Source organism: Mus caroli, unplaced genomic scaffold, assembly GCF_978045245.1.
Source record: "Mus caroli unplaced genomic scaffold, Mus_caroli_1 scaffold_6, whole genome shotgun sequence".
Taxonomy (NCBI): Eukaryota; Metazoa; Chordata; class Mammalia; order Rodentia; family Muridae; genus Mus; species Mus caroli.
Window position 1 is genome coordinate 135,723,513 of NW_028227261.1, and position 25,149 is coordinate 135,748,661.

The following is a 25,149-nucleotide window of genomic DNA, read 5'->3' on the forward strand; positions in this document are numbered from 1 at the left end:
ATTATACTATTTTTAGTACCAGACATGCTCTCTCATGCTCTCTCTCTCTCTCTCTCTCTCTCTCTCTCTCTCTCTCTCTCTCTCACACACACACACACACACACACACACACACACACACACACAGTAGGGCCTAATTCCAATTAATGAGTTGTTGGTTACAGACAGATATGTATGTCCCTGTTGCTGTCAGAAAAATATTGCACCATGATGGTTGTTATTGTAGTTCATAAGCATAATATCTGGGTAGGGTTACTCTAAAAACTATCAGAGACCCTTAAACTCAAGGGTTATAGCAGAAAAGAGGTCAGAAGGACTGTAAGAACCAGAATAGGAGGTTTCCTGTGAACTTGCAAATCCTAGAAATGTTAAGGAAGCTATCCATGCAGTGTCATTAATATTTCTGCCTGAACAAGACTTGAATCAGAATGTAACCAATAGATATGCTACCATGTAAGGGGGAAAGAACATGAGGTCTCAACCATGGACTAAGAAATGCAGACGGCTGATGAATGCTGAGAGCAGGAGAAAAAGTATTCCACAAGGAAGACCTCACCAAGAGGTTAGCCAACATCAATACCATCATATTATTTTTCCTTCTCTTTTGTGCCTGATAAAGTGATTTGTGCTTTTTATGGCTATATGTGGTTATGTGTTGCCAAGGTTTTCTTTACTACCTTTATTGGTTTTATTAGTATACTAATCAATCTCCAGTCATGGTCATTAGTATATGAACTGAGAAGACTGTACTTAAAAATTTAAGGACATGTATGTGTTGTAGCAGGCATAATTTTCCCATGCTCCAGCAAGGAACTTTCTTGAATGTATCTACTAACAACCCTAAATAGTGTCATTGGGCCTAGGCTATACACAACACACACACACACACACTCATGAGAGAGAGATGAAAATGAGAGAACAACTAGAACTAGTTGTAAAAGAGACAGGAATAAGATGTGGGGTGGGGTTAAAAGAGGGCAATGGGAGTTGAATATGAACACTGTATATAAGTCTGAAATTGTCAAATATATGAAACAGTCTAGGATATATGTCTTCTCATTTACAAATTTGTGATAAATTCATCATATAGTAGTTATTGGTGGTAAATTCTAATAAATTATACTTCCAGAAGGTATGTGTCTTTCGAGGTCCAATCCTATGATTTGTTAGGGAATAATAAATGAAGCTTTCCCACTTGATTTAACTTTGTGCCTGTTAAACTAGAGGCTATTCAAGGTGCTTATAGTTATGTGTTGTCAAAGTCTTCTTTAATTGTAAATTATGTGTTGGATACATAGTAGATACTAATCAAAACTATTACATACTTACATGAATCTTATATTTTCTTCTAGGAAGATGTAAAAAGTGAATACATAAAAAGTGTGCAAGCAAAAGAATGGAAATATTTCAAGGTATGATACTGTATGCACCAGCAAAATGTGAAGTATAACTCATTTCTTTCCTAAAGGCAGAGTAATTTAAGCAAATTTAAGAAATAGATATACCAAGGAAGATAACCTCATTATAATGAATGTATGCACAAATGTTTACAAAGATAATATACTTAAATTTTATGCTTAAGATAAAATAACTGTAACAAATTAGCAGGGCCAAATGGCTTACATATTTCTCAATTGCTAAGCAATTTAAATGTCTTACCCATTTCCTCTGCTTTAAGTATAAAAGCTGACTGAATATTTTATAGGAGAATATAAGGGCTAAAGATATTAAGAAACCAGATGCATCAGACAGTTCCGTTGTAATTTGAAATTGTTCTCTTCCTTAATTTATTGGTCACTAGAACTTAGAAATAATGAGAATGAAACCATTTCCATTTTTCCATATAAACATCTCATGAAAAAAATTCATGTAAGCATTGCTATTGGAGCAACCTTAATTTTGCATCACTTGGAAAATTTCCAGAGTAATTCTTCTTGTTAACTTTATCCTCTTTGCTACCTTAACCATCACGTATCCCATAATTTCTTTGAGATTAACAAAGTGGAAAAGTAATTCAATGTCTCATTTGTATACATATTCATTTTTGGGTGGGGGAAAGAAGGTCACCACTTGAATATTTTATGATACTCCTGAGAAAGATACTTTCAATACATGTAAAAAATTTTTAAAAATATAGTGGAAATATTTAATAAACTGAATAATCTAAAGATTATTATAATTCTCAACACGTGACATAGTATGAAATGACTCATCATGAATAGGAAGCAAATATGGTGACAAGTGATTTTCAAATAACATGTTTTTATGTTTTTCAACAATGATTTCAGGATAGGATTACAGTTCAGGAGTAAAGTGGGTACTTAGTATACCCAAGAGTTTTGGGTTTTTTTGTTTGTTTGTTTGTTTGTTTGTTTTTGTTTTTCAGTATATAGGAGAGACCTATATGTTAAAAACATACTCCCTTCAGATTCTTGATTATTTCACAGAAAGGGGTTTTGTAAATGGCTCAATTATTAGCTCTGCTCCTGGAACCCCAGCTTAGTAGCAGAATGACTATTTTAGACTCGCATTCATTTCACCAACTTATGTTTGAGGTCCATTGCTTAAGGAATATGTCAAGAAAAGTTTCCAAACTGTTGTTTCTTTTATGAGAAAAAAAAAAAAAACAGTGAAAAAAAAGTTGGACAAGGGCCTCTGTGAAAACCCCACCACTCAGGCCATCACCAATACTCAGTTTTGGCAGAACTATGATTACTCTTGACTTTAAAGCTCTTATTCTGCATGATTTTAAGATAGTTCTTATGAACTAGCTTATATTTTCATTGATCAATGAGTTCTGCTTGAGCCCCAGGTGAGACCTGTATTTTTCAGTGATATACTAAGGTTATTAAAATATGAAGGCTTAATACACCCTTAAGAATATTTCCTTTTATGTTATGATTATTTCTAAAATAACATTTGCTCAATTTACTCCTATTAAGTAAAATAAATAAAACAAACCTTTCAATGTTTCTCCATTTTACTGAAAAGGCCAAATCTCATTGATTCAATTACAGCTGTTCTGTGGTCATTTTATTTCTCCCAAGCCTCCCTGCCCAACCTAATTTATCTATGAAACTAGTATTCAGCAACAGGAAGAGCTAATTTTCTCAATTACGGGATCTTTACCTGAACTGTCTTGTAAATGTATGTGTTTATGCTCAGACTTTCTAGCTTGCAAGCCTTAAGCATGACTAGTTCTCTTCAGACAACTTACCTGTTTAATTCACCAAAAACAGGAGCAAATTATTCATTTGGAAAAATATGAAGAGGCATAATTGTTCATAATACCAAATAATTTTTAACAAACCACCCACCCACAAAAATCTATATTTATAGCACTTGCAAATTTTTCTTGGTACACAACTATCATCATAGCCAATTTCAAGTTACCGGCATAGTCTTGCTGTGGGGAAATGGGCAAAATATCTTCTGTCACAGCACTAAAGTCTCGAGCATGACTCTGCTTTTTCATATCTTGTAATGTTATTAGCTTTAAATTGTCTGCATGATAGAGTAACTGATGTGAACATGAAAAGTCATCCCAACAGGACTAGAGGAGAGAAGCAGGCACTTTCTCAGGAGAAGCAAACTGCTTGCTTAATATATTTTACATTTAAAAAAGAAAACCACTTAGAAAGTTAGGGTCTTAATACATCTCAGTATCCTTATCAACAAACAAAACATTCTTTACACTTCCATATAGTACTTCTCATAGTCTTACTCTGTCTTTCAGGTAAATTTCAAAGGAATAATCATTGATTTTAAAAGTTCTTGAGTATCTACACAGATATTACATACCAGCTGTATATGTTACTGACTGTTTTAACTGCCTGAGTCTATTTGAATTTCCTTGCTATTCTAAGCAGTTCTGACCTTCACAAGTATTTGGGTTACTGCGATTCCGTTTACTTATCATGATGCTATTTGCACCTCTTTGGCTCCTCCCCCTACACAGCTAGAGACTTAACCCAGTAGCTCACAAATTCTCTGCATGTCCTCTCCCCGCTGAGCTTTTGCACCAGCCCTTACATTTCAAAATTCTATTTTCGCTTTGTACTCGTGTTTTCCATTGACTTATCAACCAATTGCTGACCCCAACTTTCTTACGTTTCAACTGTGTTACGTTTCCAGTACATGAAAATTTTCCCTAATTACCCATGTGTCCCATTGATAATCCATTCTTGCTGAACATAAGTTGTACATAATTTGTATTTTAATTATATAAATTATAAATAAGTGGTGAATTATTGTTATTCTAACATATTTTGACACATATATTTCTTTCTTCTTGTAAGGATATCTGCAGGTACTTGTGAATAATGCCTATGCGAAATAGCATAGCATTGGCTACATCAGGAAAATTGTATACTTGAGTAAAAAGATTAGAAAGGGTACTTTGAATCAGTTTTCTAATGCTTTCATACAACCTTAGCTTTATAACCTTAAAATGTCACAATACATTTGACAGTTTGTCATACAAGTGGAATTAAAAAAAAATCTGGTCATTAATAATGAATAATAAGAGTAACATGAACCTAAGGAGAGTTGTAAAAATGAAAAAAGCATTTAGGGTAAAATATAGTGAAATAAAAGCACAAGTAAAACAATTGTGAAAGTTGTTTTCAAACTATATTTCCTATTTTTTAAAACATTTTAGGCATTTTCATATAAATAGACCACAGACATTTTATTTATTTTTGTGATAATCATGGTCTTAGCTCTTATCTAAAACTGATAATTTCATGAATTAGTTTTATGGATTAGAAAAGAGTTCCAGTGATGAAATTGTGGTAGCTTATTTTTTGTGAATTAAATGATTTATGGTGTCTACAACAACTTGTTAGGTTTATTTTAATCAATGTTTACACTTAATAAGGATCTCAAATTAATCTAAGAATGCTGATATTCTTATAACATTAAAAAAGAAAAGACAGACTAGCTGCAGTGTATCCCATATCTCAAATTTGAGCTATAAACATACAACTCAACATCTTAAAATATACCATAGAGAGCAAACTAAGAAAAAAAAAAAAACCTCAGTCATTTATTGCCAATATAAATTATTAGTTTCTGAGATTCCTGAGGCCAAGATATAAAATTCTACAAAAAAAGGTGTAATAAATGTTGACTATTGAATACCCTAATTGTACATATATTTTTGTTGCTGTTATATCTGTATTAAAATTCATATTAGTTTCTCAGCTCAGATATTCCTCTAGTATACACACTTTTAATTTTTTATTAATTATTCTATTTGTTTACATCTCTAATGATATTCTACTTGCCAGTTATCCCTCAACAAGACCCCCATCCCATACATCCCTCTCCTCTTTCACCTTTGCCTCTATGAGGGTGCTCCCCCACCAACCCACACTTTCCCCACCTTTAAGGATTAAAAAAGGAAATTAAGTATTTTTTATGTGTCTTTTCTTGAGGCTATATTTCACTAGCTCCTTCTGTTTCCCCATAAATCCTATTCTACTCCCCTTTAATTATGCTGTTTTCTCTTCTGGATTCTCAGAGATTAACATGAGATACTAAATTAAATTTTAGTTATTATGTCCCACAGTGGTGTATTAATTGACCTCATACCTCAGGCTCTGCTCCATAAGTGAAATAAAGTATATTGTAGAATGGGAAAGAGAAGAATAACAACAAATCCATTTTGACACTGTATTCTTATCAATTGCCACAGATACATACCTACAACCATCATGTTCTATATGGTATGTTTCAAGCATGTTTTCTGTTAGTTAATTCTGATTTTAGAAGAATCAAAGAGACAACAAAATACTGCATCTGAATCCACTGTCTACTTCCTAAATGAGAATAAAATTTTGAATGATTTGGGACTGATTACCATTAATCATCAAATTGGCCTCAAACTTAGTTTTGAAGTCTTTACTTTTACTAGAAAAGTATTTTTAATAATCACAATATGAACTCAGCCATTTTCCAGTATACCAACTATTGCCTTTAATAATAATTTTTACTCTTTCCTCCCACTAAAATACTGTGAAAAGAAATAAAAGTTATGAATTAATAAATTCTATGACTTCATCTGCAGTGAAGGTTGGCTTTATAATTTTCCCTTTAAACTGTTCCTTAAGATTTTATACTCAATTTGTTGGTTTGGGTTTTCTTTGAGAGAAAGGATCCCACTTAGAAAACTTTCTATTTATCTGTATATGGCCTTAAGTTCTTCATTGTCCTCCCTCCCCCTCCAAGACCTGAGATTGTGGATGTGAACAACACATGAGACCTTCCATATTTTGTGAAAACATTGTCTCAGATTAAGAATAATTGTCATTTTGTTTGTCCCTCTGGATTCTAGAAAACTGAGCACCTTGTAATCACTTTTCAGATATTTGTCCAATATAAGCAGTCTTTCATATGCTTAAAGTGAACCCATGTCTAATTCACAAATTGCCTATCACTTCCTGTTGAAAAGGGAAATTTTAAATAACTTTTTTTTTTCCTTTTTAATTACACAGTGCACTGTGGCTTGCAACTATTCACAGGCATAGATCTGGGGCTCCCTAATGAGTCATGAGAATATAAAAATTATATATGTATAATATCTTAGCTTCATTTCTATTGTTGTGACAAAATAACTTGATAAAAGCAAATTAAAAGAAAATGATTGACTTAGCTCACAAGTTCAGATTAAAGTCTACCAATGAAGGGATTTCAAGGTTTCAGGAATTAGAAAAATTGAAAGGTCCATGATTTAGCTACAGTTAGTAGGTAGCAATAGATACCAACATACTTGCTGGTGCCCAGCAGCTCACTCCATAAATTGCACAGCCTAGTCCATGGAATCATGCTATACACAGAACTAACCTGTTCTGCTTGTATGAATGCCATTTTAGGCCATGGACCAAAATAAATTTTCCTTAAGTTGCTTGGTAAAAAAAATACAAAATACTGGTGTTGGGAAGCAGACATCTTGTTCTAACAAAACAACATGGCCTCTAGGCCTTTGAAACTATAGAATGAATGTAGGAAAATTTGGAGATGTTAGCTAAGGAATCCTTACAATGTTGTAATCAGATCTTCATCTGATATTTTATTATGAACGTAGACATAGGAGGGAAGACAAAAAAGAAATGTGTTCTCAAGATTTTAGAACTGCTGTGAAATGTACTAGAGGCTGTTATTAACATTGCCATCTGCTAAAAATATCTGACTTCTCCCTGCCTGGGTATTGAGAACTCCAGTGGGGCTAGAATTAGAGTGGTATAATTTGTTTTGTGGAAGATTTCAAAATAGCATAGCATTCAGGCTGTGTCGTGATTACAACTGACTCCTCTTAGGTTTGCAGCAAGAGAAAGTTTCATGTGGAGTGAAAAAGATGGCAAAAAATGTAAAATTTGTTGAGGACGGGAACATGATTACTTGTAACATTCCCAGCAAAGCCAGCATGGAAAACAGCAGAACTAATTACTGAAAAGCTATGTGCAGTGAGAATGAAGCCTCACACACAGTACACCTGACAGTAGGAAAAATGTCCTGAGAGTAGGGAAAATGTCCTAAGACTCATCGTTTACTGGTAAAATTACAAAATAATTGAAATGAGAGAGCCTGAATTTGGGGACCTTCTAAATCAATTCTTTTCAAAATCCATTTCTTGGGGAAGGATTTTTCCAGGTTTGGCCACTAAGGCACACAGAACCTACTCTAGCTGTGCTAGAGGTTCACATGTTTTGTCAAGTTGGCAGTAGAGCTTGCCAGTATTATTCACATAGTGTTGATTTTCAGACATACAAAATGAAAGACTTATGTGTTCATCTGGACATGCACCAAAGTTCCGGAAAGTCTCTGAAGCCAATCAGTTTACTGTAGGGTCAGATTTCATGTGAGGAATGCCTGGGAGGCCATTGATGAAGTTGTGATGGGAGAAATCTAAGTTGTCATGGAGAATGATGGAGAACCTAGGGTGTTTAAGTTCCAGGATTTTGTGATGTTCGTAAGCTAAGAAAACCTGAAGTCATACATTGGAATTATCCCAAGAAAAACTGTGTTCTTCAATCAGTACCATGGATGGAAAGCAGTCTAAATTTACTAAAGCCTGGAAGATGCATTATTATTGCCATAGAGTCAAAATGGAGTCATAGTAATCACTGATGACTTACTGGGTTTGGTTTTGGCCTGATTTTACCTTGCTATGTACCCATTCTTTCTGACTCGAATTAGCATGCTTCTTTTTGTGGCATTATGTTCCAGACAAGTTTCACTTATCTTTTTATTTATAGAGTTAACAGATTTCCTCAAAAATCTTTTCTGAAGTACTTTCTTCAGTTATTTTTATATTACCAAGTACAGTTACTAAGTTGATGTGCTATACAAATAGTAATATCCCATTTGAATATATATTTCTGTAATTTTCTTATAATGTAAGACTCCAAATAATTCCTGAGATCTTAATGTAAATATGTATCTCCTTGAGGTGTAATTAAAAAAAATCTGTAATCAGTCTAAATTGATAATTGAGTAGATGAAGAAAGTTGTCCAGGTATCTGAAGTTCGTCCAGTTACATGAAATGTGTCTAGTTATCTGTTGTATGTCTATTTATCTGAACTTTGTTAAGTTGTCTGAAATTTGTTCAGTTGTCTTCCATAGGAGGATGAAATATTCAGGAATGAGAGTTAAGACCAGCTTTACTGATCTGACTAGACATAGACTTATTGCCAGTGGATTCTTGTGAGTTTTGAGATAAAAATTCAGGATATTAAACCCAAGAAGATGATTTAAACCCCATGCTTAGAGAGACAAACAGTATCCTAGGAGTTAGTATGTGTCTGAGTATTTTATACTTAGGAATCAAAGGCTGACCCATAGTTATATATTAGGGGATAATGTAGTGAGAATCAAGCCAAGCTACAAATGAAATATCTTGACTGACATACCTAGCAGTTTAGAGGTTAAGAGGTACACCAAAACTTTAGAATGATCAAGGATTTTAGTCTCTGAAACCCAGAATTCCAGATAGGAAAGTCAGCTTGCCACGGGAGTGATTGCTTATTTACTTAACCAGCACAAGCACTTTCTGATCTTAACTTCAGGGTACATGGAAATCTTCAGCTTGACAATAAAAATGTCAAAGTTGGTTTGATGATTCATAATCAGGGTTGTGCATGGTGTGGGATCTTGCAGCAGAATGTTGGGTTATGTTCTAGTAATGTTTATGTACGTGAGGGATATATATCTATATGAGGAATATATATGAAATATTCATAAATATCCACGAAATGCTATATGGCCTGTAGGGAGAGGTATGCCTACAAGTATAAAATTGGTCTGAGACATTGTAGTAATGAGTATTGAGTACTTTTTGCCTTCTAATGCTTTTGCTTCATATACTTTAGAAAACACGAACTGTTTGTAACAAAGTAAGTGACATCCCCCATCATTTGTCGATCACTTGTTTCTCCACATTTGATTCTGTAAACCTGGTGCTAGTTTGAGAATCAAGATGCGGTTATTATGTAGCTCCACTGAAAGTGAAATTAGCCCTCATCACTGTACTGATAGGCTGTTGATGGTTAAAGGGGAAATGTGAGTGCAGATTCTAGAAAAAGTTAATCCCCTCTAAGAATGAAGTGGCTAGTGGACCAAGCTCTTTCATCAGAAACTCAAAGGCAATTGATGCTGGGTTATGCTTCTAAGAGTGTAGGAAGAGGTGGACAGATGCCTTCTGTTGTGTTTACCTTGGCGAGCTTTATCCTCACTGGTCATTGTATTGCTTTATGTCGATGGCATGCTTAGCCTGGTTTTCAATAGAAAAATCGGCTATTTAGAAAGGAAAGGCTCTATCAGGAGACTCATTGCAGTTATTTTATTTTAAACCTAAGCATTAAATCTGCAAAGTTCTGCATCTAATTTGAACCACAAATAAATATGTGTTTAAATCAAGTTTCTAGTGTAAATACTATTTCCCCTTTCTAAGTTTGACCTAACACAATACCCACTATAATTGACAGTCCACTATATAATACTATTATTTTTTTCAGTTTTCAAGTTCTTACCATATTCTTGCCAAGCACACTCATATTTTCCATCTAAGGCATAATGCTACAAGAGAGAATAAGCTTTTGACACACGCTGCAGCTCAGATGTCCTTAGAAGGCATTGAACTGAGAGATATAGCTAGACAAAGAGGAACACATGGTATATGATCCTTCTCCCATGACTCCTCAAATTCACTGAAAAATAAGGTTCAATAGATGTTATCTGGAACTGAGTGGAGAGCAGTTTGTATGTTTACTGATTAGTTGGAACAGAATTTCATAGGTGGGGCATGGGGTCATGTCACAGAGCAGAGCCTTTAACAATGAACTATGCCTTTACATTTGAAATGTAAGTTAAAAAATATGCAATAAAAATGTTAAGGATGTAAATTTATATTACATTTTATAAGAAGAAAAGAAAAATAGATATTAGAAAAGTTAGAAATAGATATTAAAAAATTTAGATTATATTCCAATTTCCCATTTTTTCCTTTTTTCTTCTTTCTGTGTTTACAATAATTAAAACTTAATGTTATAAACAGAAATAATACTAGTACTCTATACTTCAAGCCTAGTATAGCACTACCAAAAAAATCAGTAAATCTGGCTTTTATCATTAATACTAGTCTTTTGTACTTCTCTTTTATTATAATTTCACTTATGTACACAATGTATATTGGTCATTTCCCTCTCTAAAGCTCCCATTCTCCCATGAGCTTCTTCCAAACTTTGTGTTCTCTTTCTTTATACATCAGTAAATCTTACTTGTTACACCTGTTTCTGTAATTCCATGAGGAAATCCACTGGGGCAAGGGTAACCTACTGATGGTGAACATTTCATAAAAAGCAAATCTCTTTTATTCAGTATCCATATATTGCCACGGCTTTTCAACTAGAGCTAGGGCATCAGGAACATTTTGTTTTCCAGTTGGAGTTGAAATACTTTTGATCTTTTGCATGTAACTACAGCATCTATGTGTATAACAGCAATGTCATACCCAGAGAACAGTCTTATGCAGCATTCCTTCTATATTTTGGATCTTACATTTTTTTGCATCTAGTCTTCCATTATATATCCAGATAGAGATCTCGCTTATTTTTCACATTATTTTCTTGATCCAGTGACTTGTTTTCAGCATTTTGAATGGTTATAGAGCTATACATTAGCCGGGCATGGTGATACAAGTCTTTAATCCCAGCACTTGGGAGGCAGAGGCAGGCAGATTTCTGAGTTCGAGGCCAGCCTGGGCTACAAAGTGAGTTCCAGGACAGCCAGGGCTACAGAGAAACACCTGTCTCAAAAAACGAAAAACCAAAACCAAAACCAAAAACAAAACAAAACAAAAAAACAAACAAAAAAAAGGAACTATACATTAAGCACTACCCTCTATTAAAACAAACTTCTCTTGTCAAGAGTGAAAACACCACAAGTTCATGAATATGCATATGAATATTCATAATAAAGTTTGGCATGATTTCCTTTCTTGCAGAAGCCTCAAATCAAATCAAGAAAGTTGTACCAGTGTTCACCTCTTGGGGCATTATTTATCAGTGGGAACATCTTGCCCAGTGGGTAGATATTTTGGCATTCATGATCCAACCCTATGTAACAAAGTCTATTATGTTATTTTTCTCCCCCTGGATACTACATAGATATTTAAAGCACTGTGAAAGATATCCAACAAGGAGAGTGTTTCGTGGTTAGTTCAAGATTGAATTCTCTATGCCCTGAGAACAAAATGTGAGGCATCTTCAACAATAGATTCTTACAATGGGATTCTTATGGAAAAACAGGAGAAACAATAATAGCATATCTCGATTTGGTGCCTCTGGAGAATTCCAATCAATAATTTGTTGGAAAGTCACCTGTAAATGAAATGATAAATTGAGGATGAAGCCAGTCGAGTGGGATGAACTCTTTACCAACTAGATCTCTGGAAAAAGATTACTGTATAGTTTATAAAATAAAAATAATAGTAAAATAAAATCATAAATTCCAATAAAAATATGGCTAAGGGTCTGAACAAAAAATGGCCAAAACTAAATATAAATGGGTATTAAATACTTTTTATAATGTTCAACATCCCTTAGTTATCATATAAATGAAGAGTAAAAAGCCTTACCATTCCATCTCACTGCTGGCAGAAAGTCCATCATTCTTCATTGCTGAAGCAACATAAACTAGTACAGTAAATTTTGAAAACTAGTCTGAAAATTACTCCAAATCATGGAAACAGAAGTACAGTTTGGAGCCACAGAGTCGCTGAAGCAGCACCCTTTTGGGGCTGCAGACATCCAGCACCCTCCCAGCCGGAGGACAGTGATCTGCCCTGAAGGGAGCGCCATCTTGGCTCCGGGACCCAACCGAACTTAGTCTGCAGAGGTGAGAGTGAGGACCACAGAGGCAGACAGCTTCTGGGACAGGCGGGAGCCACAGAATCGCTGAGGCAGCACCCTTTTGGCGCTGCAGACATCCAGCACCCTCCCAGCTGGAGGACAGTGATCTGCCCTGCAGGGAGCGCCATCTTGGCTCCGGGGCTCTGCCGAACTTAGTCTGCAGAGGTGAGAGTGAGGACCACAGAGGCAGACAGCTTCTGGGACAGGCGGGAGCCACAGAGCCGCTGAGGTAGCACCCTTTTGGGGCTGCAGACATCCAGCACCCTCCCAGCCGGAGGACAGTGATCTGCCCTGCAGGGAATGCCATCTAGGCTCCTGGACTCCATCGAACTTAGTCTGCAGAGGTGAGAGTGAGGACCACAGAGGCAGACAGCTTCTGGGACAGGCGGGAGCCACAGAGCCACTGAGGCAGCACCCTTTTGGGGCTGCAGACATCCGGCACCCTCCCAGCTGGAAGACTGTATTCTGCCCTGCACAGGAGCCCTCTGCCTCAGGAGCAGGGAGCACATCTTGGATCCAGGACTCCTCTGAACTTAGGAACGTAGTCTGCACAGCTGAGAGAGTGCATCACAGAAGCTGACAGCTTCTGTGACCTGCCAAAGCAACACAGCATCTGGGAAAGGTCCTGTTTTCGGCCTTCTTCTTTGGCCAGGAGAAGGTCCAAACGCCAGATATCTGTACACCTTCCCTTTAAGAGGAAAGCTTGTCAGCAGGGAGTGCTCTAACCACTGAAACTCAGAGGAGAGAGCCTGTCTCCCAGGTCTGCTGACAGACGATACTCAGAATCACCAGAAGAACAACCTCTGAACAGAGACAACTATAACAACTCCAGAGATTACCAGATGGCGAGAGGTAAACGTAAGAATCTTACTAACAGAAACCAAGACCACTCACCATCATCAGGACCCAGCACTCCCACTTCGCCCAGTCCAGGGCACCCCAACACACCTGAAAAGCTAGACCTGGATTTAAAAGCATATCTCATGATGATGATAGAGGACATCAAGAAGGACTTTAAAGAACTACAGGAGAACATGGCTAAAGAGTTACAAGTCCTTAAAGAAAAACAGGAAAACACAACCAAACTGGTAGAAGTCCTTAAAGAGAAACAGGAAAATACATCCAATCAGATGATGGAAATGAACAAAACCATACTAGACCTAAAAAGGGAAGTAGACACAATAAAGAAAACCCAAAATGAGGCAACACTGGAGATAGAAACCCTAGGAAAGAAATCTGGGACCATAGATGCGAGCATCAGCAACAGAATACAAGAGATGGAAGAGAGAATCTCAGGTGCAGAAGATTCCATAGAGAACATCGGCACAACAATCAAGGAAAATGGAAAATGCAAAAAGATCCTAACTCAAAACATCCAGGAAATACAAGACACAATGAGAAGACCAAACCTACGGATAATAGGAGTGGATGAGAATGAAGATTTTTCAACTCAAAGGACCAGTAAACATCTTCAACAAAATTATAGAAGAAAATTTTCCAAATCTAAAGAAAGAGATGCCCATGAACATACAAGAAGCCTACAGAACTCCAAGTAGGCTGGACCAGAAAAGAAATACCTCCTGACACATAATAATCAGAACAACAAATGCACTAAATAAAGATAGAATACTAAAAGCAGTAAGAGAAAAAGGCCAAGTAACATATAAAGGCAAGCCTATCAGAATTAGACCAGATTTTTCACCAGAGACTATGAAAGCCAGAAGATCCTGGACAGATGTTATACAGACACTAAAAGAACACAAATTCCAGCCCAGGCTACTATACCCAGCCAAACACTCAATTAACATAGATGGAGAAACCAAAGTATTCCACGACAAAACCAAATTCACACATTATCTCTCCAGGAATCCAGCCCTTCAAAGGATAATAACAGGAAAAAACCAATACAAGGACGGGAACCACGCCCTAGAAACAACAAGAAGGTAATCCCTCAAGAAACCTAAAAGAAGACATCCACAAGAACAGAATGCCAACGTTAACAACAAAAGTAACAGGAAACAACAATTACTTTTCCCTAATATCTCTTAATATCAATGGACTCAACTCCCCGATAAAAAGACATAGACTAACAAACTGGCTACACAAACAAGACCCAACATTTTGCTGCTTACAGGAAACTCATCTCAGAGAAAAAGATAGACACTACCTCAGAATGAAAGGCTGGAAAACAATTTTCCAAGCAAATGGTATGAAGAAACAAGCTGGTGTAGCCATTCTAATATCTGATAAGATTGACTTCCAACCCAAAGTCATCAAAAAAGACAGGGAGGGGCACTTCATACTCATCAAAGGTGAAATCCTCCAAGAGGAACTATCAATCCTGAATATCTATGCTCCAAATACAAAGGCAGCCACATTCATTAAAGAAACTTTAGTAAATCTCAAAGCACACATTGCACCTCATACAATAATAGTGGGAGACTTCAACACACCACTTTCACCAATGGACAGATCATGGAAACAGAAACTAAACAGGGACACAGTGAAACTAACAGTAGTTATGGATCAAATGGATCTGGCAGATATCTACAGAACATTTTACCCTAAAACAAAAGGATATACCTTCTTCTCAACACCTCATGGTACCTTCTCCAAAATTGACCACATAATTGGGCACAAAACAGGACTCAACAGATACAAAAATATTGAAATTGTCCCATGCATCCTATCAGATCACCATGGACTAAGGCTGATCTTCAATAACAAAATAAATAATAGAAAGCCAACCTTCACGTGGAAACTGAACAACACTCTTCTCAATGATACCTTGGTCAAGGAAGGAATAAAGAAAGAAATTAAGGACTTTTTAGAGTTCAATGAAAATGAAGCCACAACATACCCAAACTTATGGGACGCAATGAAAGCATTTCTAAGAGGAAAACTCATAGCTCTGAGTGCCTCCAAAAAGAAACTAGAAAGAGCACACATTAGCAGCTTGACAACACACCTAAAAGCACTAGAACAAAAGGAAGCAAATTCACCCAAAAGGAGTAGACAGCAGGAAATAATCAAACTCAGGGGCGAAATCAATCAAGTGGAAACAAGAAGAACTATTCAAAGAATCAACCAATCAAGGAGCTGGTTCTTTGAGAAAATCAACAAGATAGATAAACCCTTAGCCAGACTCACTAGAGGGCACAGGGAAAGCATTCTAATTAACAAAATCAGAAATGAAAAAGGAGACATACCAACAGATCCTGAAGACATCCAAAACACCATCAGATCCTTCTACCAAAGGCTATACTCAACAAAACTGGAGAACCTGGATGAAATGGAGAAGTTCCTAGACAGGTACCAGGTACCAAAGTTGAACCAAGATCAGGTTAATGACCTAAACAGCCCTATATCCCCCAAAGGAATAGAAGCAGTCATTAATAGTCTCCCAACCAAAAAAAGCCCAGGACCAGATGGGTTTAGTGCAGAGTTCTATCAGACCTTCAAAGAAGATCTAATCCCAGTTCTTCACAAACTATTCTACAAAATAGAAACAGAAAGTACTCTACCCAACTCATTCTATGAAGCCACAATTACTCTGATACCTAAACCACAAAATGACCCAACAAAGATAGAAAACTTCAGACCAATATCCCTTATGAATATTGATGCAAAAATCCTCAATAAAGTTCTTGCTAACCGAATCCAAGAACACATCAAAACAATCATCCATCCTGACCAAGTAGGTTTCATCCCAGGGATGCAGGGATGGTTCAACATACAGAAATCCATCAATGTAATCCAGTATATAAACAAACTCAGAGACAAAAACCACATGGTCATCTCGTTAGATGCGGAAAAAGCATTTGACAAGATTCAACACCCATTCATGATAAAAGTCTTGGAAAGATCAGGAATTCAAGGCCCATACCTAAACATGATAAAAGCAATCTACAGCAAACCAGTAGCCAACATCAAAGTAAATGGTGAGAAGCTTGAAGCAATCCCTCTAAAATCAGGGACTAGACAAGGCTGTCCACTTTCTCCATACCTATTCAACATAGTACTTGAAGTCCTAGCCAGAGCAATTCGACAACAAAAGGAGATCAAAGGGATACAAATTGGAAAAGATAAAGTCAAAATATCACTTTTTGCAGATGATATGATAGTATATATAAGTGACCCTAAAAATTCCACCAGAGAACTCCTAAGCCTGATAAACAGCTTCGGTGAAGTAGCTGGATATAAAATTAACTCCAACAAATCAATGGCCTTTCTCTAGACAAAGAATAAACAGGCTGAGAAAGAAATTAGGGAAACAACACCCTTCTCAATAGTCACAAATAATATAAAATATCTTGGCGTGACTCTAACTAAGGAAGTGAAAGATCTGTATAATAAAAACTTCAAGTCTCTGAAGAAAGAAATTATAGAAGATCTCAGAAGATGGAAAGATCCCCCATGCTCATGGATTGGCAGGATCAACATTGTAAAAATGGCTATCTGGCCAAAAGCAATCTACAGATTCAGTGCAATCCCCATCAAAATTCCAACTCAATTCTTCAACGAATTAGAAAGTGCAATCTGCAAATTCATCTGGAATAACAAAAAACCTAGGATAGCAAAAACTCTTCTCAAGGGTAAAAGAACCTCTGGTGGAATCACCATGCCGGACCTAAAGCTTTACTACAGAGCAATTGTGATAAAAATGGCGTGGTACTGGTATAGTGACAGACAAATAGACCAATGGAATAGAATTGAAGACCCAGATATGAACCCACACACCTACGGTCACTTGATCTTCGACAAGGGAGCTAAAACCATCCAGTGGAAGAAAGACAGCATTTTCAACAAATGGTGCTGGCACAACTGGTTGTTAACATGTAGAAGAATGCGAATCGATCCATTCCTATCTCCTTGTACTAAGGTCAAGTCTAAGTGGATCAAGGAACTTCACATAAAACCAGAGACACTGAAACTTATAGAGGAGAAAGTGGGGAAAAGCCTTGAAGATATGGGCACAGGGGAAAAATTCTTGAATAGAACAGCAATGGCTTGTGCTGTAAGATCGAGAATTGACAAGTGGGACCTCATGAAACTGCAAAGTTTCTGCAAGGCAAAAGACACCATCAATAAGACACAAAAACCACCAACAGATTGGGAAAGGATCTTTACCTATCCTAAATCAGATAGGGGACTAATATCCAATATATATAAGGAACTCAAGGAGGTGGACTCCAGAAAGTCAAATAACCCCATTAAAAATGGGGCTCAGAACTGAACAAAGAATTCTCACCTGAAAAATACCAAATGGCAGAGAAGCACCTGAAAAAATGTTCTACATCCTTAATCATCAGGGAAATGCAAATCAAAACAACCCTGAGATTCCACCTCACACCAGTCAGAATGGCTAAGATCAAAAATTCAGGTGACAGCAGATGCTGGCGAGGATGTGGAGAAAGAGGAACACTCCTCCATTGTTGGTGGGATTGCAAGCTTGTACAACCACTCTGGAAATCAGTCTGGCGGTTCCTCAGAAAACTAGACATAGTACTACCGGAGGATTCAGCAATACCTCTCCTGGGCATATATCCAGAAGATGTCCCAACCGGTAAGAAGGACACATGCTCCACTATGTTCATAGCAGCCCTATTTATAATAGCCAGAAGCTGGAACGAACCCAGATGTCCCTCAACAGAGGAATGGATACAGAAATTATGGTACATTTACACAATGGAGTACTACTCAGCTATTAAAAAGAATGAATTTATGAAGTTCCTAGGCAAATGGATGGACCTGGAGGGCATCATCTTGAGTGAGGTAACACAATCACAAAGGAACTCATACAATATGTATTCACTGATAAGTGGATATTAGCCCAAAACTTAGGATATCCAAGATATAAGATACAATTTGCTAAACGCATGAAACTCAAGAAGAATGAAGACCAAAATGTGGACACTGTGCCCCTTCTTAGAATTGGGAACAAAACACCCATGGAAGGAGTTACAGAGACAAAGCTTGGACCTGTGATGAAAGGATGGACCATCTAGACACTGCCGTATCCAGGGATCCATCCCATAATCAGCTTCTAAACGCGGACACCATTGCATACACTAGCAAGATTTTGCTGAAAGGACCCAAAGATAGCTGTCTCTTGTGAGACTATGCAGGGGTCTAGCAAACTCAGTAGTGGATGCTCACAGTCAGCTATTGGATGTATTACAGGGCTCCCAATCGAGAAGCTAGAGAAAGTACCCAAGGAGCTAAAGGGATCTGCAACCCTATAGTTGGAACAACATTATTAACTAACCAGTACCCCGGAGCTCTTGTCTCTAGCTGCATATGTATCGAAAGATGGCCTATTCGGCCATCACTGGAAAGAGAGGCCCATTGGACTTGCAATCTTTATCTGCCCCAATATAGGGGAATGCCAGGGCCAAAAGAATGGGAATGGGTGGGTAGGGAAGTGGGGGGCGCTATGGGGAACTTTTGGGATAGCATTGGAAATGTAATTGAGGAAAATATGTAATAAAAAATATTAAAAATTTAAAAAAAAAAGAGAAGTACAGTTTGACCCAGATATGCCATCCCATGTCTAAGCCAAAAGACACAGGATGTATATCCTACTTCATACTTACTGCACATATGTGTTTATTGCCTTCTTACAAGAGGTGAGAAACAGATTAGCCTTCATGTCCATCAAATGGTAAATGGACTGTGAAAATGTGGTACATATATAAAATGAAATAATACTCATCATAGAAATCTGAACTCATGCAATTTGTAAATAAATTATTGCAACTGAAAAACTATGTTGAGTGAGATCAACCAGGTCCCAAAATAGAAGTCATTAATATTCTATCTTAAATAGAGGTGCCAGCTTTAAATCTTGTGTTTTGTGCATTTAGCCAGAAATCCTCATGTTGTTCATGAAACTAGCAATGGACCAAAGTAGGAATGCACTTAAGGGGTAGGATATGTAACGTAGAAGCAGAGAGGGAAAGGATTAGATTCAAATAGTTGCAGACAGTGGACTGATGTGGATTAGGAAACATAGGGAGAGAAAATTTAAACAAAATGAAATGTGCCTGAAAGAGCTACATGTGAACATGGATGGAACTATAATAATGTTAACAAGTAAAGAGCATAGTAATAATAAATATTATAGCAGATGTGATAGGAAATAATAATAATAATGGGAGCTAAACATTTAATAGGAGGGTACAGGGGTATCTGGAAGTGTAAAACAGGTTATTAAGTGAAAGACTCTGTGGCAGGCACAGTTAGTTATGTATCTAAGAAAGTCAAGCATAGTGAATTAGTAAAACAAAATGCACAAACTCAAGCCTCCCTGAAACATTGTGGTTGTACTTAAACCTTTAACATCTGTAATCAGTGTAAAAAAGAAAAAGAAAACAGCATTGGTTCATTTGGTTTATAAATGAGACAAGAATTTAGAGACAGGGAACATTGTATAAAATATCAGAAGGACTTGGGGTTATATGTCCACTATGCATTTACTTCTCCATGTGATTGACCAAGATGACATCCTGAAGAGTAAAGAGTTGTATTTTCAAACTGGCAGAACAGCTTACAGATGTTCTTCTCACAACACCTAGAGCCACTGACCCAGGACTGAGTGAGAGAGGGCTCATTGCAGAACATGTCACTGATGTACCTGAGAAGGACCAGATGTCCCTTAAAGGGTTTAATTTCATTAGATAATGACAGCCATGCTGTTCTTGTGTTCTTGACTAGAAAAAAGAGAGAGAGAGAGAGAGAGAGAGAGAGAGATCGAAGAATGATCAACTCCAATTTCTTGTTAGTTCAGAGACTAAGTTTTTTTTTTTTCCAATAGATTATAATGAGTGAGGACATTAAAGCACTGCTTTTTCCACCAACAGATTGGGAAAGGATCTTTACCTATCCTAAATCAGTTTGACTAATATCCAATATATATAAAGAACTCAAGAAGGTGGACTCCAGAAAATCAAATAACCCCATTAAAATTGGGGCTCAGAGCTAAACAAAGAATTCTCACCTGAGGAATACCGAATGGCTGAGAAGCACCTGAAAAAAATGTTCAACATCCTTAATCATCAGGGAAATGCAAATTAAAACAACCCTGAGATTCCATCTCACACCAGTCAGAATAGCTAAGATCAAAAATTCAGGTGACAGCAGATGCTGGTGAGGATGTGGAGAAAGAGGAACACTCCTTCATTGTTGGTGGGATTGCAAGCTTGTACAACCACTCTGGAAATCAGTCTGGCGGTTCCTCAGAAAACTGGACATAGTACTACCGGAGGATCCAGCAATACCTCTCCTGGGCATATATCCAGAAGATGTCCCACCCGGTAAGAAGGACACATGCTCCACTATGTTCATAGCAGCCTTCATAGCAGAAGCTGGAAAGAACCCAGATGCCCCTCATCAGAGGAATGGATACAAAAAAATGTGGTACATTTACACAATGGAGTACTACTCAGCTATTAAAAAGAATGAATTTATGAAATTCCTAGGCAAATGGATGGACCTGGAGGGCATCATCCTGAGTGAGGTAACACAATCACAAAAGAACTCACATGATATGTAATCAATGATAAGTGGATAATAGCCCAGAAACTTAGTATACCCGAGATATAAGAGAATTTCTAAAACACATGAAACTGAAGAAGAACGAAGACCAAAGTGTGGACACTTTGCCCCTTCTTAGAACTGGAAACAATCACCCATGGAAGGAGTTACAGAGACAAAGTTTGGAGCTGTGATGAAAGGATGGACCATCTAGAGACTGCAATATCCAGGAATCCATCCCATAATCGGCTTCCAAACGCTGACACCATTGCATACACTAGCAAGATTTTGCTGAAAGGACCCAGATATAGCTCTCTCTTGTGAGACTATACCGGGGCCTAGCAAACACAGAAGTGGATGATCACTGTCAGCTATTGCATGGATCACAGGGCCCCCAATGGAGGAGCTAGAGAAATTACCGAAGGAGCTAAAGGGAACTGCAACCCTATAGGTCGAACAACAATATGAACTAACCAGTACTCTGGAGCTCTTGTCTCTAGCTGCATATGTATCAAAAGATGGCCTAGTTGGCCATCACTGCAAAGAGAGGCCCATTGGACTTGCAAACTTTATATGCCCCAGTACAGGGGAACCCCAGGGCCAAAAAGGGGGAGTGGGTGGGTAGGGGATTGGGAGGGTGGGTATGGGGGACTTTTGGGATAGCATTGAAAATGTAAACGAGGAAAATAACTAATAAAAAATAAATTATAAAAAAAAATAAAATAAAATTTCAATTTTTTTTTTTTTTTTTTGGTTTTTTGAGACAGAGTTTCTTTGTATAGACCTGGCTGTCCTGGAACTCACTCTGGTAAACCAGGCTGGCCCTGAACTAAGAAATCTGCCTGCCTCTGCCTCCCAAGTGCTGGGATGAAAGACATTCCACCACTGCCTGGACCTAAAATTTCAAATTTTTATTGAAAATATATTAACAACACTCTTCCTACCATTTCTTCATCTACAATCCCTCCTATGCTGCCTCTGATATCAATTTCATTTCCCATATATACTCACTCTGAAGTTGATAGTCTCTTTTTCCTTGCTTGGTTTTGTTTCATTCATATTTATATATGTATAAGTATATAAATACAGCTCTCTGAGTATGCTTAGTATTGCCGTGAATTCATGGTTTCAGGCTGACCACTTTGTATTGCATTATCAACAGGAGACTCATGCCTTGGACATACTAATTCTCTCTTTCAATAGTTATTAGTTACCTATAATTCTTTGTCCTAACTTGGACCCAATTTAGGCTTTGCTTTTCAATAGTTTTATTTTGATTTGCATGCACATACATTTTGGTTTCATTTATTTGTTTTTACTCTTCCAGTTTTATGCTTCTAAATCTATGAGTTGGTAAGCTTCGTGTAGTTTTTAGAGACTTTTACCTTGTGTAAAAATTTTTGATAGGAAATAGTCAAAGTCAGGACTGAAATAAACCAAGCAGAAATAAAGGGAACAATACAACAACTCAACAATACCAAAAGATGGTTCTTTGAGAAAATCAACAAGATAGAAAAATCCTTAGCCAAAGTAACTAAAGGCTCAGAGACATTATCCACATTTAGAAAGTCAGAAATGGCCGGGTGGTGGTGGCAAATGCCTTTAATACCAGCACTTGGGAGGCAGAGTCAGGCGGATTTCTGAGTTTGAGGCCAGCCTGGTCTACAAAGTGAGTTCCAGGACAGCCAGGGCTACACAGAGAAACCCTGTCTCAGAAAAAAAAAAAAAAATTAGAAAGTCAGAAATGAAAAGAGTGACATAAAAACAGAAACTGAAGAAATTTTTCAAAAATTAAAAAAATACCAAGTCTTACTCAAAAGACTATACTAGACAAAACTGGAAAATCTAAATGAAATGTATTACATTGCAGGTAGATAACATGTACTAAAGTAAAATCAATGTGAGGTAACTTCATAAACAGTCTCTTAATTAGTAATGAAATAGAAGCAGTCATTAAAAAACTCCCAACCAAAAACCAAAAACAAAAGCAAAAGCAAAACAAAACCAAAACCAAAAAAACAAACCAAAACCAAAACCCAAACCCAAACCAAAACCCCCAACCCAAAAAAAAACCCAACCCCCCCCAAGACCCCCCAAAAAAAACCCAAACCAAAAAAACCCAAACCCCCCCAAACCCTCCCAAAACCCAAACCCCCCAACCCCCAACACTAAAAATCCTCAAAAAACCCCAAAACAAAACAAAAAAACAAAAAAACAAAAACCGAAAACCCCCAAAAAGTTCCCCCCAAAACCCCAACCCCCCCCAAAAAACTGATAAAAAACCAAAATCCTCCCAAAACAAAAACAAAAACAAACCACCCCCCAAAACCCCCAAAACCCCCCAAACAAACAAACAAACAAACAAAACACAAAAAACCCAACCCCCTCAAAAAAAACTCCCCAAAACCAACCCCCCTAAAAAACTAAAAAAAAACAAAAAAACCCAAAAAAGCAAAAAAAAACCCAAAAACCAACCAAACAAACAAACAAAAAAATCAACCCCTCCCAAGAAAACAAAAATTCCAAAAAACCCAACCCCCCCCAAGACCCCAAAACCAAAATAAAACAAAAAACAAAAAAACCCTACCCCCACGAAAAACCGAAAAAAAAAACCCCAAAGAACCAAAGAAACAAAAAAAAACCCAAACCCCCCAAAAAAACTCAAAAAACAAAAGAACCAAAAACTCAAAAAAAGACCCAAAAAACAAACTCCCTAAGATCCCAAAACACCCCCCAACCCCCCCAAAACCAAAATAACCCCCAAAGCCCAAAACTCCCCCCCCCAAAATAAAATACCCAAACCCAAAAATACCAAAAGAAAACCAAAAAAACCAACCCCCACAAATCCTCCCAACCCCCCAGAAACCCAACCCCCAATAAAACCCAAAAAAACAAAAACAAAAAACAAAAACAAATAACCAAAAAACACAAAACAAAACAAAAAAACAACAAAAAACCCAAACCAAAAATAAAACCTAACCACCCCCCCAAAAATACAAAATAAACAAAAACAAAAAAACAAACAAAAAACCCACAAAACCCATAAAAACCAAAATCAAAATAAAAACCAAAACCAAAACCAAAACCAATATCAAAACCAAAACCAAAACCAAACCAACCAACCAACAGCAACAACAAAAGAGCCCAGGGCCAGATGGTTTTAGTGCAGAATACTACCAGACTTTCAAAGAAGAGCTAAGAGGAATATTTCTCAAACTATTCCACAAAGTAGAAGCAGAAGGATCACTACCTAATGCATTTTATAAAGCTACAGTTATTCTGATACCTAATCAGCACAAAGACTCAACAAAGAAAGAACTTTAGAACATTGACACAAAAATGTGTATTTATTTATTATTTATTGTGTATAAAGTCCTTGCAAACTGAATCCAAGAACACATCAACAACATCATTCATCATGATCAAGTAGGCTTTATTGCAATTATAATATATAAACAAACTGAAATGGAGGAATCACATGATCATTTCGTTAAATGCTGAAAAGTCTATGACAAAATGTCAACACTCCTTCATGTTAAAAAGTCTTGGGGAGATTAGAAATAATGGCATAATATAATACAAGTATGTGCAGCAACCCAATAGCCAACATCAACTTAATTAGAGAGAAACATAAAGCAATTCCACTAAAATTAGGGACAAGACAAGGTTGTACACTCTCTAACTATTATTTTCATATTAAACTTGCAGTTATAGTTACAGGAATTAGACAAGAAAAGGAGATCAAGAAAAGAAAGAAATCAATATATCACTATTGATGGATAATATGATAGTAAACAAAAGTTCAGCAAAATTTCTACCAAAGAACTCCTACAGCTGATAAGCTCATTCAGCAACATGGGTGGTAACAACATTAAGTCAAAGGAATCAGTAGCACTTCTTTTCACAAATGATAAAAGAGCTGAGAAAGAAATTATGGAAACAGCATCTTTCACAATAGCCACAAATAGCATAACATATTTAAAATATCTTGGGGTAATTCTAACCAAGCAAGAGAAAGGCCTGTATGACAAAAACTTCAAGTTCCTGAAGAAAGAAATCAAAGAAGTCCTCAGAAGATTTAAAGATCTCCCGTGTTCATGGATTAGTAGGATTAACATAGTAAAAATATCCATATATCAAAAGTAGTCTACAGGTTCAATGCAATCTCCATCAAAATTCTAACACAATTCTTCCCAGACATGGA

The 25,149-nt window shown here is 36.9% G+C and overlaps 1 protein-coding gene across 1 annotated transcript in view; it reads left to right on the forward strand.

Moving 5' to 3' along the window:
- Positions 1–25,149, forward strand: part of Cnbd1 (cyclic nucleotide binding domain containing 1) — a 367,012-nt gene that overhangs the window by 336,366 nt on the left and 5,497 nt on the right. Inside the window, exon 12 of the mRNA XM_085838485.1 lies at positions 1,352–1,411. Within this exon, the coding sequence (XP_085694611.1) occupies positions 1,352–1,411 (60 nt within the window). The remainder of the gene's footprint in view (positions 1–1,351; positions 1,412–25,149) is intronic.